This window comes from Bidens hawaiensis, unplaced genomic scaffold (genome assembly GCF_021521415.1).
Source record: "Bidens hawaiensis isolate Kalapana, Puna unplaced genomic scaffold, B.hawaiensis_p1.1 tig00002181_1, whole genome shotgun sequence".
In the NCBI taxonomy this organism is placed as follows: Eukaryota; Viridiplantae; Streptophyta; class Magnoliopsida; order Asterales; family Asteraceae; genus Bidens; species Bidens hawaiensis.
In genome coordinates this window covers 1098522-1112879 of record NW_027491116.1, presented here as the reverse complement: position 1 = coordinate 1112879, position 14358 = coordinate 1098522, and the positions used below count along the sequence as shown (strand labels likewise).

Here is a 14358-nt window from a genome sequence, read left to right as displayed (position 1 = left end):
AAATTATGTTATTTTTTGTTTTAAATATGTTCATTTACGAATTTATTTTTGGGTTAAGTTCCGGTACGGTAACGAACCTAACTGGTACTGATGTTCTGGATTCTTTTCGTTTTAAATATGTTCAGTGTAGCATATTCAATTTATTTTACACATTTTTTTTAAATTTGTTTATAGTTGTAGAGATCGGTAGCGACTCAACTTCATTTGGCATTTTTGCCTTTTTGTTTGTGTTATATGAATTTCATATTTTTGTTTATATTTGATATTGAGACTCGTGGCTCGTAGCAGGTTAAGTTCTAATATTTGGTTATCTTTTTATGTTTCTTATTTCATTTTGAATTTATTTAGATGATTTATTTGTTTTTATATTCTACAATAGTAGATAAAAAAATAAAATAAGAAGAAAAGAATTATAACAATTAGTGAAAATACAAAAAAAAAAGAAAGATAAGAAAAGCTGACTGATAAGAAAATATAAAAAAAAAGATACTGGATTGATGGATAAAAATATACATAAGCATTATGTTATAAAAAGTAAATAATCGATTAACTAAATAAAAAAAATTAAAAGACTCTAATAAAAGATTTTAAAAATAAAGATAAATATAAAATAAATGCAAAACACTAGTTTGGTAAATAGTTTTCATGAAACACCAAAATGGTAAATACTTTTTCCACCAATACTAGTTTGGTAAAAAATTCACATTTTGATGGCCAAAGTTAAAGATCTCAAATTTTTTTAACTTCTATTTTAATATTTTGATGGTCAAAAAGTTGAAGATCTCAAACTTCACGACTTGCATTTTAATATATGATAATAATTGAGAATTTGAAGTATAGTTTATTCTTGTTGAAAAGTACTGGTCGTACCTTTTTCCCAACGTCAGGATGATAGACATAGTGTGAACGAAAACAGTGATATCATGTAAAATGGAAAAGAATAATATTATGGGGCTTTAAGCGCAATCCGTGACAATTGTTGTCAAAATTTGAAAAGAGTTGAGGTTGTTGTGAGTCGCATACATGCTGACTGCGTGCCAGAAGGTTGGTGAGATTGGATACAGCCAAAGACGTAGATTCAATGCGGTTAATACCAACACGCGTATGCGGTTAATACCAACACGCGTATGCGACTCTGCTTTAAAAAACAAACTGATCGTCCTTGACTAAATCTATAATTTTAGGTTCTAGTTTATGTGCAAAATTGTGACAAATCCCTCTGCATGTGTGCAAATCATGTCGGTTACCGATAGAACCTGTAAAAAATGTTGTGTTGTATTAAATATAAGTTTTTTAAACAAGACATAGTTAGGGAGCGTTTGGTTCTTAGACAAAAAATTTATGTAGCAATTGAAATGTTTCAAAGGAATTGGATTTTGATGGATTTAGAATTAATTCCATGAAAAAATTATGGTGTTTGGTTGGTAAATTTATGAAAAAAGAATTATTAGAACGTAAAAAGTAAAAATGACACAATTACCCTCAAAAAGTCCCTCATCCTTCAACCGTGCATTTAGTCATCCTCTATCTCCGAATTCTAATTTTCTCCCTCGGAGAACATCAGCTTTTAAACCGTCATGCATCTATTCCGGTTCGTGCTCTCAGAGGAATATGTATTACAATGTTTTTGAAAAAAAAAAAAGTTTTAAAAATGATTTGTTATGTTGACCAGAAGCCACACATGAACCGAACACTACTAGACTTGAATTTCATGGGTTTAGCAGGAAAACAAATTGATTAGTGGTTGTAGCGTGCTGTTCACCGAGAAACCAAAGAAAAACTATTTGGGTTTAATTATTTTATTTACTGGAAAAGCAAGTTGTTTTATACACCACTGAACTAGTGAACTCTGAGTTTCCGATAACTTGGATCAATCAATAAAGGAAAAACTATGCGCGTCATTGGCCAGGTTTTCACACAACGCTCTTCTTATAACTCATCAATCCTTAATGAGTGGTTTTGTCACTTCCAACCTTTGCCAACCGTTGATTTTCATAGCTATGAAGGCGCCCTAGCCTTAGCCGGAGGTTGGCCACAGTCTAATACCCACCGCCCACGTCCAATGGTTTGGCTGTCCTTAGAGCCCTATTGCAGTGCCTTTGGTAAGAAGTTTAGTTTTCGGAAAGAAATGCTTTGTTGGTCTGAATTAAAACGATTACGTAAATGAATAATCTTCACAATAAACAGCCAAACAAGTACTTTATCATCTGAGGACCTTTTAGTTGGTGCTCTGATTCGACAAACATACATTCCAAATCCTAAAATAATTATATTAGTTTAAATGTTTGGTCACAATAGCACGTCTGAACGATGATCACGCCGGCAAGACAAAACACATATTAATAACATAATTATAATATTACTCAAACCCAGATTTGATTAATCCCATATATGAAGTCACCTTCAATCTGGTTAGTTAACAATGCTTAATCAACCATGTAGACATGTTCCTATCCAAGCCATGGTTCAACTTGCATAAAACTACTTACATGAAACAGTGACCAGACAACATATATATTGACCCGTAATATTGTCTTATTTAAGGACAAAGAGAAAGTTTGACATACCTTAAAGATTCCACTTGATTCCTAAGAACAATAAGACAAATGTCCTTCACTATAAGACCAACTTTAACCAATATTAGTAACACACATTCACTCCCCTTGAAGTTCCTTCAACGGAAAATATTCGACATAAAAATGGTAATGCTTAGATATTGATTTTTTTTTTGGGTAACCAACCATGAGAACCCGATAGGAAAAGGTCACGGGCCCCACCAATACCTTAATAAGGCAATTTTTTGGCAACTTTCAGGGGACGAGGGGAAATGTCAAATTACAACCTAAACACCAGACAAGGCCCGGTGGAACGAGAGCTGCTATGTTTGTATATGGTATTATAACCTAGTGCATATGCTAATGTTGGAATGAATTGAACCGGCGTTAACAGTTTTTTGTTTGTTATTGACCGTTTCGTGTGTTGATTTATGCAGTTATGATAGGGCTTGAAAACATGGCATTCATTTCAATGGCAGTCAGCTTGGTAACGTACTTCTATGGTTATATGAACTTTAGTTTGACCAAGTCAGCCACGACCCTAACTAACTTTTCGGGCACTGCATATCTACTATCACTATTCGGAGGGTTTATTTCCGACACCTACCTGTCAAGATTCAAGACTTGCATCCTATTCGCTTCTTTTGAAGTAGTGGTTCGTTACATAAAACACAAAATAATAATTATTTCTCTTACGCTACATTTGCAATGTATTTAATTTAACATGATGCGACTAATGTCTAAACTCAGGGTTATGCACTCCTAGCAGTTCAAGCACACTTCCAACAGTTAAGACCGGCTCCATGCAACTCCAGCCTAGGAAATCAATGTGAACCAGCAGAAAGCGGGCAAGAGGCGATACTATTCACGGGTCTGTATTTAATTGCATTTGGAACAAGTGGAATTAAAGCGGCTCTGCCTTCATTAGGAGCAGATCAATTTGATGAAAGTAACCCGAATGAGGTAAAATCACTTGCAAGTTACTTTAACTGGCTTATGTTTAGCATCACTTCCGGAGCTATATTTGGTGTAACATTTGTTGTGTGGATCAGCTCCAACCGAGGATGGGATTGGGGATTCAGTGTGTGTTCTTTATCTGTCCTAGCATCGGCTCTTTTTCTACTTATGGGGAAATCCCTGTATAGAAATTATGTACCTAAAGGAAGCCCGATTACTAGAATTCTACAGGTATAACTACGAGTTAAGTTTGACTTTTGTCCCTGCGGTTTGGCCATGTTAACTAGCTTGGTCCAAAACTGAAACCTTCAACTCTTTTGAGTTACTATGGTTTCATTTTTTTAACCAGTTTCGTCCCTGACACTAACTTTGTTCATTTTTTCTGTTAAATAGAAGGTTATTTTTGTCTTTTCAGACCAAAAGTACTATTTCTGTGAAGTGACTGAAATACCCTCTACTTAATAGAAAAATCTAACAGAGGTAGTGCGCATAGCTGAAATATTTACAAAAGATTCATTTTTGAATGATAAAGGTTAAAAAATGAAATCATAGTGACTCCACAAAGGTTTCAATTTTGGACTGAATTAGTTAAAAATAGTCAAACCACTGGGACGAAAACCAAACTTAATCATTAATAATACAGTTAATATTGCACTTGAAGATTAATCATAACATAGATTAAAAAAATGCATATTATCGGTTTCAGGTATTTGTGGTGGCTATTAAAAACCGAAACTTACCAGTGCCCGAGATGACAAAGGAGTTGCATGAGATTCATGACAAAGAATCTGGAATGACAAAGGATATCTTACAAAGAACAGATCAATTCAGGTGGGTTTCCATTATTTCAGCTATTTGTAACTTTTAAATGCTAATTATTCAAATGTTCCTATTTATGTTGTATCTTATAGCTGCTAATCCTTAATTAATGTCAGATATCTGGATAGGGCAGCGGTCATTAGAAGTGAACTTGATGCTTCTGAATTGGAACCATCAGGATCATGGAAACTGTGTACAGTCACACAAGTTGAAGAAACCAAAATATTAATCCGCATGCTCCCGATTATAATAAGCACTATATTCATGAACACATGCTTGGCTCAACTACAAACCTTCACCATCCAACAAAGTACAACCATGGACAGAAACCTTAATGGCTTTAAGGTTCCCGGTCCCTCAGTTCCAGTAATTCCACTACTGTTCATGGCTATTATAATCCCACTTTATGACCGAATCTTCGTGCCACTGGTTAGAAGATTCACTAAGATTCCAACAGGAATCACACACCTCCAAAGGATTGGAGTAGGATTAGTTCTCTCAGCCATTTCAATGGCGGTGGCAGGAATTGTGGAAACCCATCGAAAATCAGTGGCGGTTGAGAATAACATGGTTGATTCCCCGGGACCGTTGCCACTAACGGTTTTCTGGCTCGGTTTCCAATATGCTATTTTTGGCGTGGCTGATATGTTTACATTAGTAGGGTTGTTAGAGTTTTTCTATGAAGAGAGTTCATCAGGAATGAAGTCACTCGGGACAGCTATCGCATGGTGTTCACTAGCTTTTGGATATTACATGAGCTCAATAGTGGTGGAGGTTGTTAACAAAGTGAGTAACGGGTGGTTAGCTAGTAACAATTTGAATAGGGTTAAGTTAAATTATTTCTATTGGTTATTAGCAGTATTAAGTTTTGTGAATCTAGGGTTTTATTTGATGTGTGCTTCTTGGTATAAATATAAAAAGGTGGGTAGCAATGGTGATGACACAAGTGAAGGAAAGACTTATACGTCTATCGCATAGGTTAATTCAATAATGTACCCCCTTTTATAATATCTATAAGTCTGTAATTTTTTCTATGTGTAACAAAAGCATGTAACAAATTTGAATGAATAAAACGAAAACAAAAGCGCACCTGTATTGATCGAGAACTCAGACAAATCCAACGCATTTTGTGGCACAGCATCTGAATTAGAAAAACCGAATCTTTTTGGCTCTTCATTTTCTTTTATAACTTGATTTACAAACCTCAAACTATAAACTTTATTTTTACAAGTTATCTGAGAGATACTCTAAGGGCGGAAGTTACTTCATGGTGCAAGAGCTTCTCAATAATACACATACAAATTTCCTACCAATTCACATCTAGTGTAAGAGCCTCAGGGGCTACAAGGACAGATGACAATTTCGTGAAGGACATATTAGACATCAAGTTATTCCAGTCAGATGAATCTTTTCCAACAAAAGGCTTAATCTTCCTAAAAGTCAACGGTTTTAGCCTCTTCATTTCAATTATTGCCAATACCTCAAATGATGCACGCTCAACAGTAGGTCGTGTACGCCATTCCGCCATAGTAGCCCACCGAGTATCATTACTCCTAATATTCCTTTCAAGTTCTAACTGAAACCGAAACAAGGTTGATGCATCAATCTTTGCTTTAACTTTTGCATTATTAACTTTGTCAGATAAAAATAACTTCAATACTTTTTCGCCCACTCGTATCCACGACCTCAACAATTCAATTGGGCACTGTTGCGGTTTATAAGTTTGTCTCGAGTAGCATTTATCGGGCAGCAATTCAATAACATCCTCGGATAGAACATTTGATGCAATGTAGGCCCCGGGATTTTGAGTCTTGAACGCGACTACGGATGCAGACCCTAAAATCCTCACTGGAAGTAATGGCATACACATTAAACATGAAGAAAACCATAGGTGGTTACATTGCTCCTGATGAGCAATAACATTTGTTTGTTGTCCAATAATGGATGCTTGAGAAAGAGAGATTTCATATGCATTCTTCACTTCAACTGTAACGTCCTCACCGACAAGTATCCGTTTCAGACCAGTATGAGACGTGTTCCACTGAAGCACATGGTCCAAACATAAATGAATAGTCAAATACAGTTTCTCTCCAGAACTCCAAAAAATTTAAAAACTTCAAGAACTCCTAACAACCAATCATTTAATTTCTTTATTTTATATAATTTAAAATTATTCGAGGGTATTGTTGGCATTTATTATATGTAATCCCAAGTTTACACATGTGTAATAACCAATTTACATATATGAAACCATATAATAAATGACAAAACTACCCTCAAATGACTAGTCGTTAAAGTGTTCTTAAATTATTTGGAAGTTCTGGCATGATCCTGATCCAAATCAAACAAACGCATTCACAAAAACAAGTCTACTTCGAAAAACAATCATACCGGCATTACCAGCGACATCTCATCATACCCCGAAACAACTAACTCAACCGGCCCATTGATTCTAACTGAACCAACAACAGCTCGTGACGCCACCCGATTAGCCAAAACCTCAAAATCCCCATTTTTATCCTTAAACCTCTTCCACAAGGAAACATTATCCCACATATTAAACAAATAATCCTTCTTATTCCCCAATTGAAACTCAATCTCATACCTCTGCAATCTCCCATACTTCACTTTCTCAATTCCCACTTCCGAAACCCCAATTTCTTCCGGTTTCCAGTTTTCACCATCACATATAGCTCGTAACACATCCTATAATCAATAACAACAAATTTAGATTGTGGGTTTTGGAAATTACGATAAAGAGTTGAATCTTAATCGGTTATTATGGTTATTACTACCTTTAAGAAGAGAGAGGATTGAGGACGAGATTCTTGGCTGGTTTTGGGGGGGATGAAATGGGAAAGATTGAACCTTGGAGAAGCAATTGCGTGTGATAATAATAATAATAGTAATAGGAGGAAGAAATTGAATCTAGTGAGGATCATGGTTGGTTGAATTGATGTGATTTTGGTGGTGAATCAACGAACTTTTGAACAGTGTGTGAATCTCAACTAAAACGATATTTGCACACTTTCTAGATCTGGTTAATTAGGGGGTGATAGTGACGATTGTACTTGGTTTAGGAAGTTAATTAAGGCCATCCAAAGTACATCTTTTTATGCATGAGGTACATATATGATACACCAATTTGAGTGAAGTTTCATTTTCGTCCCTGAAATTCGGTTAACTACGAAACTAGTTCAAAAAAGTTTTCTTCTCATTCTCATATGAACCATTGAGGTTTCAGATCAATACTAGAAAATATACCTTTAATGACATGCCAATTATGACACGTAAAAACCCTATCATTAAAATATGTCATCTTTTATCAAAACTTGAAGAAACGATGACACGCATTTAATTGTTTTAATGTCATTAATAGAAAATATACCTTTAATGACACACATACATTTTATGACAGGTAAGAACCGCGTATCACTAAAATACGTCATCTTTTATCAAAACTTGAAGAAACGATGACACGCATTTGCGTGTCATTGTTTTAATGTCATTAAAGGTTAAAAAAAACATGGATTACACTTGAGTGTATGTCATACGCTGTGTTCCCGAGTTCATTTATGACAAGAAAGGGAAGAAAATTTTTTTTTCTCTTCTTATCTTTTCTTTTGGCATCACCTATTTCTTTTTAATTTTCTTTCCTTCCTAATCTTTTCAATTTAGAAAGATTCATTTTTTTTATTTTATTCATTATTTTCTCTTCCCTCCCCTCTATTTCTTTCATTTAATGAAACTCAGAACACCCTTTTTATATTTTCCTTCCCTTTCCGTTCTTAAATAAAACTCGAAAACACAACAAATTTTTTTCATCTCTCATTTTCCTTTCTTAAATGAAACTCGTGAACGCACTGTAAGTGTCACTTTTTAATTTTCAGGGGGCTTGTTTCAAAACCCACTTTCATCTCATCATCGACCTCTCAATTCTAATGGCAGTAAAACCTAATTCCACATAATTCTAAGCTCATTTTCCATGGCAGTAACCGAATTCCACCTCTCATCATTCGATCTCTTCATCTCATCATCGACCTCTCTCATCTCATAAGTCCAATTGACGATTTCTAGGGCTCTGGATTTACGGATCTGCATGTAATTGATGATTACGGCTCGGAATGCTCGCTATTACGGTATAATCTCTTACTTATTGTGTTAAATTGGTGCATAAATTGGCTTTACAGATCTGCTGATGCATGGCGTCTTTGACTTTTTTCACGATTACGGCTCAGATTCGCAATTACAGATCTACTGATGCATCAACAGATCAATTTCCGTCTTCAATTTTGATTAAGCTTAAAATTGGTGCATAAATTCGGTTAGGTTTTGTGTTTCCGTCTTCAATTTTGATTAATCTTTCAGTAATTGTAATTTTGAAACCCTAGGTTTTGTGTTTTGGGACTGGAAATCGAATTAGAACACGTTTTCCTGTAGTTGTACCTAATTTGCCAGAACTTTAGTTTGAATCTGTGAATTGGAGCCTATATATTCAATGATTGCAATTTTGAAACCATAGGTTTGTGTTTTTAGACTAGAAATCACAATTTGAATTGATGAATTAGAGCGTATCTCATGTCCATCTCTGATTTGCGATGTGTACTCATGCACAAATGCTCTGTAAAATTGCAAATGAACAAATTGCATTACAAACTGGTTGATTTTCAGTATCAATATTTAAGGCATTTGAAATTGAGAACTTGTTTGTGGTGTGATTAGTTTATATTCGTTGTAGTTTCAGCTTCTTTTTTTATTTGCTCATTTTTATATATGATTTTTTTAATTGCTTGTATTATAGGTTGTTTTAAATGTTGGCTGTGGTACAGGAATTATCTCAATATTGCGAATCATGTATGTCTTGCCACTTCTAGCAGTTTGGTATAATGCTGTTAATGATGTCAATAGGGATGAGCACGGGATGGTACCGGTACCGATCCCGAAAATCCCGATCCCGAAATTCGGAATAGTTGGTACCGGTACCGGTATTTCGTGAAAAATTCGGGAAATACCGAGCCCGTACCGAACCGTACTGGTACCGTACCGATACCGAAAACTCAAAACTTGGTATCGATTCGGTACTGACGGTACCAAATCGGTACCGAATTCGGTACCGGTACCAATCGGTACCCGTACCGAAAACGCTCATCCCTAATTGTCAACATTTACAACTTTTAAACAATATGAAATTTTATAAATTTTAATACTTTTTATTTGTATTTCTGCAGCTATACATGGCCCCTGTTACAAGTCGCGACCGATATGCAGAAAGTGTTGATTTCTGGCGGAATGTCTATGGGATTGACAGTGAGTTAAAAAGATAACATGAGTTTAATTTACCAACATCATGTATGTGTAATATTAATAATTTCATATATATTGCAGTGTCTCCAACAATGCAAGTAGCAAAATGTTGCGCCTTTGAGGTGCCATCTGTAGAGACAATCAGTGGAGAAAATGTTCTTACACGGACGCATTTGGTACCTATTTTCAATTCAAGAAACTAATATTATTTTCATATATTATAAATTTTGTTTTTTCAGTGGAAACAGGTAAAGCATGTGGATTGCTATGCAGTCACAGAAAAAGAAGCAGAATCAGTGACATCAAACTTTAAGTTTCAATCTATGATTGGAGGTAAAGTCCTTTGCTTATATTGTGATAACTTATTCTGACAGTTGTTTGAATATTAATATTATTTTATTTCAGCTCCTTTCCATGGGTTTGCATTTTGGTTTGATGTTATGTTTGGTGGACCCCTAATAATAACCGAGCGCTTATAACTGTGAGTCAACTGAAACAAAGATTTCTGGTAGTTATCGGAGGAAACGGGCCAGTCCAGATGATGCACCTGTACTTTCCACTGCACCCGAGGATCCTCCTACACATTGGCAACAGGTATATGCCAAATCGGCCCGTTCATAAGTAAACGGGGCAAAATGGCCGCTTAGTTTATATATTGTTTTTGTATCAATTACTAAATATATTTTAAATTTTGACAGACGATGGTGTACTTCTATGATCCAATAGACGTGGAGCAGGATCAGGTTATTTACGGCGGTGTTACAATAACGCAATGCTTAGATAACTTTCGGTGCATTAACATTCATCTTTAATACAAGTGAGTTACTCCTTTTAAATAGTTTCTAGAATCTCATTCTTTTCTAATATAACGAATACTTGTTTGACTTTTTTTGTTGCAGTGTGGATGAAAGAAATAATAGGCTGAAAAGCAGGGATACTTCTGTTGGAATACCGTATGCCCGAGACACATAATTAGGTTAATGTGGCTAGCCGTGTTTGATCCAAGTCGGGTCATACCCAATAACGAGTTAGACACACACCAATTATGTATTTGTTAAGATAAGATCTATAAGACAAATACAGAACACGACACATTCAGAAAATCGGGTTTCTGAATACTTACTTGAAAGTGTTGAATAAATTAATTGGTTAATTTATTTATTCAAATAATTATTATTGGAATGATTATTTAACTATGTGTTCTTTTATAAAATGGTTTATAAAAGATGGGGTGTTTATATATTTTATAAAAAAAAAATAAAAAATAAAAATAAATAAATATATTTTGGGGCCGGTTTTGGGTGGGCCCCACACCCCAAAGTTTTGGTCAAAGTTGGTAAAGAATGGATAGAGGTTGAGTGTGGTTTACTTGACTAAAATCTAACCATGGACTTTAAAGAGATATGATCTCATTTAAAAAGATAGGTACACACTTTCAAGTAAGACACACCATTCTCTTTCTCTCTTGTTTTTGGGTTCGGCCGAAAGTCAAGAAAGGAGGTTCGGGTCTCGATTATTCGTGTTCAAGCTCCCTAACAAAGTTCGGTGTGTGTTGGAGGCTCGGGGTATCTTCCGTTTGAGAATTTTCCTTTGAAAGTCTAGCATCAACATCATCATCTTCTTCAACATCAAGCACACTCTTAAAAGGTTAAGAATGTAAGTGTTTATAGCTTTGATAGTTTAGTTTTTTTTCGTATCATTTGATCCTTGCTTCGGGTTTCTAATAAATAGATTATTGGTAATCTTATAACATGAATAAATTAGGTTGTTCATGTACACATTTCCTATAAACTTGTAATATATACATATATAAACACATGGATACATATGTTTAGTTTGTTTTATCACGCTTCCGCCTTAATTTTGACTAGTTAAATGGTTAACTAAGTTCAAATTATCCATAGAAACCCAACAAATGGCATCAAGAGCCGGGATACGGGAAACTAAGCTTCGGGTTTTCGGTTTTATATTTTCCCCTTGAAAGATTTTATACAAAAAATTAACATGCATGATTTTTTGTATTTAATCTTGTTATATTTTTTTTGGCTTTGTACAAAAAAAAAAAAAATATATAAAACCGAGTAAATGGGCCGAAGCCCAATTCGGATGATATTGGGCCGAAGCCCACTTGTTTTGGTTATTGGGTTAACCGAAAAAAAAAGGGGAGAAAGTGAAATGGGCCGAAGCCCATTTTGGTTGAATGGGCCGAAGCCCATGAGACCTTTCATTGGGCCGAAGCCCATGTGTTTTGGACATGTGGGCCGAAGCTCATAATCAAGTTATTGGGTCAAGCCCAAAATGGGTTGGGCTAGGCTCGATAAAGTCAAGGGGTTTTGGAACGGGTTCCTAAGACATAACGGGTTATGTTTGTTAAAACTAGACCGAGCCGTAGACCAAATGGATGTTTGTTGTGATTGTGATTAATTATTCAAAGTTTCGGTTTGTAATAATTAATTAGGGGCAATTTTGTAATTATTTATTCATATGGGTATGTAATAAATAGATTATTTGCAATATCTTTATTTTATAGAAAAATGTATTAGGACATTTGTTTTGTAAAATTAAAGAAGGTTGCAAAATTGGAAGCTAAGGTCCAAATTACAAGCCCATTGGATCACAAAAGGGGTTGAAGAAGATGCTCGACGTTTTTGGATGCGGGATCGAGTGGGAGCTACAACATCCATGTGTCATGTGTCCCTTAGGATCGGACCTAAGACACACACTTGTTTCGGCTAACAAGTGTGGTCTAACTTAGTGGCTCGTGTCTAGTATAATTGTGTATGCTTGTTAATTGATTGTTTGATTATGTGGTTGTTAGATATTAGGATATCAACTTCGTCACATAGAATTAATTAACAAAGCATAAAACGGGTTCTAACAATTATCGGTAATCACGTGACACGTAGTTTAATAAAATGGATTTATTAACTAGCCGTCTCACGCCCATAATAAAATGGTTTTATTATAAATTAGAATTTTGAAAATGGTTTCAAAATAATCATGTTACTAAATGCATGTTAGAACATGATTTAAAGTTTTACAACTAGAATTATTAAAAATAAAAATCCCTTTTAAAATTAAGGATAACAAGTTAAACACCATCATTTTGTATAACGCTTAACATATTAGTAAGCTCTTAGTGGGAAAAAGGTCACCTAACCGCGTAGAGTAAATTAATATGTTGAGGTAATATTAGCATATAAATGGGAAAAAGGTCACCTAACCGTTTGTATGTTGATATTACAAGTTGATACAAGTAGGACGACTTAAATTAGAACCATGTGAAGAGGGTCACCCAAGCATAGGGTCTAATAGGTGTTGATGGGATAAACATGTCGACACGAAATATGATTTCGAACCGGTCCCATAAACTCTAGAAGTTGCAAAAGGGTTTGCAATTGTTATGAATAACTACTTTGATAAACCGACAATGGGAAAAATGTCACCTAACCGGAGTCGGGTTTATGGTTGGATTCTAGATTTTAATTATTAATAATATTTGGTATATATAAAAGGGTATTAATAATTAAAAAGGTAAAACACTAAAATGAACTTAATTAAAATTCTGCAGATGGCCGCACACGTCGACGACAGCATAATCCCTAACGTCCAAAATGTATCTCTCCGATCTATTCTCGCTAAAGACCGTCTTAACCACAATAACTTTTCGGATTGGTTTCGAAATTTAAGGATTGTTCTAAAACAAGAAAAATTATATCATGTTTTGGAAACACCTATCCCCAACGAACCGGAAGAGGGAAGTGAGGTCGAATATATGAATTGGGTCCAACACACGGAAGATTCCATTCAAGTGTCATGCCTCATGTTGGCGACTATGGTTCCCGAAATCCAAAAGGATTTCGAAAACCATAATGCGTACGACATGATTACTCAACTTAAGGAAATGTTCCTTAAGCAATCAAGAGTTGAAAGGTTCGAAACGGTTCGAGCCTTGCATGCATGTAGAATGGATGATAATCAACCAGTTTCAACTTATGTACTTAAGATGAAAAGTTACATTGATCGCCTCGCCAAGCTCAATTGTCCCATCTCAAAAGAGTTAGCAACGGATTTGATCCTTAACTCCCTGTCGAAAAGGTTCGACACTTTCGTGTTAAATTATAACATGAATGGGTGGGACAAAAACATTGGAGAACTTCACTCAATGCTTAAAACAGCCGAGGCGAGCATGGGTAAAAGGGTTTTACCCGTGTTTGCGATCAATGAAGGTAAATCCAAGAATCGATCTCAACCCAATTCTAAGGCTAAGGTAGCAAAAAGAAAGGGTCCTCCTGTGCATCTTAAGGGTAAGGGCAAATCACCGGTTAAGGCAAAGAAACAAAAGGTTGTGGAACCGAGGGGTCATAAGGATGATCCTTGTTTTGGTTGTGGGGAGACCGGACATTGGAAACGCAATTGCCCGGTCTACCTAAAAGAGCTAAGAGACAAGAGGAATGCGGGGCATGCCTCGGGTAATGTCTTTATGATTAATATTGAGCTAAATCTTATTTCTTCTAACACATGGGTATTGGATACCAGATGTGGAACTCATATTTGCAATTGGTTGCAGGGGTTCAAAAGGAATGAAGACTTAAAGAAGGGCGAAGTGAGTCTTTTCATGGGCAACGGTGCAAGGGTGCACGTGGTCGCTAGAGGAGACTTCACTTTATCGCTTCCAAGTGGCTTGGAAGTTGTTTTGAGAAATGTTTTGTATGCTCCTAGT

At 35.5% G+C, this 14358-nt stretch overlaps 3 protein-coding genes across 3 annotated transcripts; 2 read left to right on the top strand and 1 right to left on the bottom strand.

Moving 5' to 3' along the window:
* The first annotated feature begins 2819 nt into the window (after nucleotides 1-2819).
* Nucleotides 2820-5370, top strand: LOC143608862 (protein NRT1/ PTR FAMILY 4.6-like). Its single transcript, XM_077083785.1, has 5 exons — nucleotides 2820-2893; nucleotides 2993-3210; nucleotides 3306-3743; nucleotides 4219-4343; nucleotides 4448-5370. Exons 1-5 carry the CDS (start codon nucleotides 2881-2883, stop codon nucleotides 5307-5309), a joined length of 1656 nt encoding a protein of 551 aa, XP_076939900.1. The 5' UTR covers nucleotides 2820-2880; the 3' UTR covers nucleotides 5310-5370.
* Nucleotides 5371-5449: 79 nt separating this feature from the next.
* Nucleotides 5450-7429, bottom strand: LOC143608852 (protein TUNICAMYCIN INDUCED 1-like). Its single transcript, XM_077083781.1, has 3 exons — nucleotides 7127-7429; nucleotides 6723-7037; nucleotides 5450-6372 (listed from the first exon to the last, which is right to left on the bottom strand). Exons 1-3 carry the CDS (start codon nucleotides 7271-7273, stop codon nucleotides 5638-5640), a joined length of 1197 nt encoding a protein of 398 aa, XP_076939896.1. The 5' UTR covers nucleotides 7274-7429; the 3' UTR covers nucleotides 5450-5637.
* A 1104-nt stretch (nucleotides 7430-8533) lies between these two features.
* On the top strand, nucleotides 8534-10447 carry LOC143609369 (putative protein arginine N-methyltransferase 6). The gene is made up of 8 exons (XM_077084140.1): nucleotides 8534-8642; nucleotides 9161-9255; nucleotides 9560-9638; nucleotides 9717-9811; nucleotides 9884-9968; nucleotides 10041-10086; nucleotides 10139-10229; nucleotides 10334-10447. The coding sequence occupies exons 1-8, from the start codon at nucleotides 8534-8536 to the stop codon at nucleotides 10445-10447; spliced, it is 714 nt and encodes a 237-aa protein (XP_076940255.1).
* Nucleotides 10448-14358: the final 3911 nt, after the last annotated feature.

Excerpts from the sequence above, each read along its gene's own strand:
- LOC143608852 (XM_077083781.1), bottom strand. The coding sequence starts at position 7,273 with ATGATCCTCACTAGATTCAATTTCTTCCTCCTATTACTATTATTATTA. Across the intron at positions 7,038-7,126 it reads AATCCTCTCTCTTCTTAAAG|GATGTGTTACGAGCTATATG; the intron begins GTAGTAATAACC and ends TATTGATTATAG. Across the intron at positions 6,373-6,722 it reads AGATGTCGCTGGTAATGCCG|TGGAACACGTCTCATACTGG; the intron begins GTATGATTGTTT and ends CATGTGCTTCAG.
- LOC143608862 (XM_077083785.1), top strand. Across the intron at positions 3,211-3,305 it reads TCGCTTCTTTTGAAGTAGTG|GGTTATGCACTCCTAGCAGT; the intron begins GTTCGTTACATA and ends GTCTAAACTCAG. Across the intron at positions 4,344-4,447 it reads CAAAGAACAGATCAATTCAG|ATATCTGGATAGGGCAGCGG; the intron begins GTGGGTTTCCAT and ends AATTAATGTCAG.
- LOC143609369 (XM_077084140.1), top strand. The coding sequence starts at position 8,534 with ATGGCGTCTTTGACTTTTTTCACGATTACGGCTCAGATTCGCAATTAC. Across the intron at positions 9,969-10,040 it reads GTTTCAATCTATGATTGGAG|CTCCTTTCCATGGGTTTGCA; the intron begins GTAAAGTCCTTT and ends ATTTTATTTCAG. Across the intron at positions 10,087-10,138 it reads TTTGATGTTATGTTTGGTGG|TTCTGGTAGTTATCGGAGGA; the intron begins ACCCCTAATAAT and ends TGAAACAAAGAT.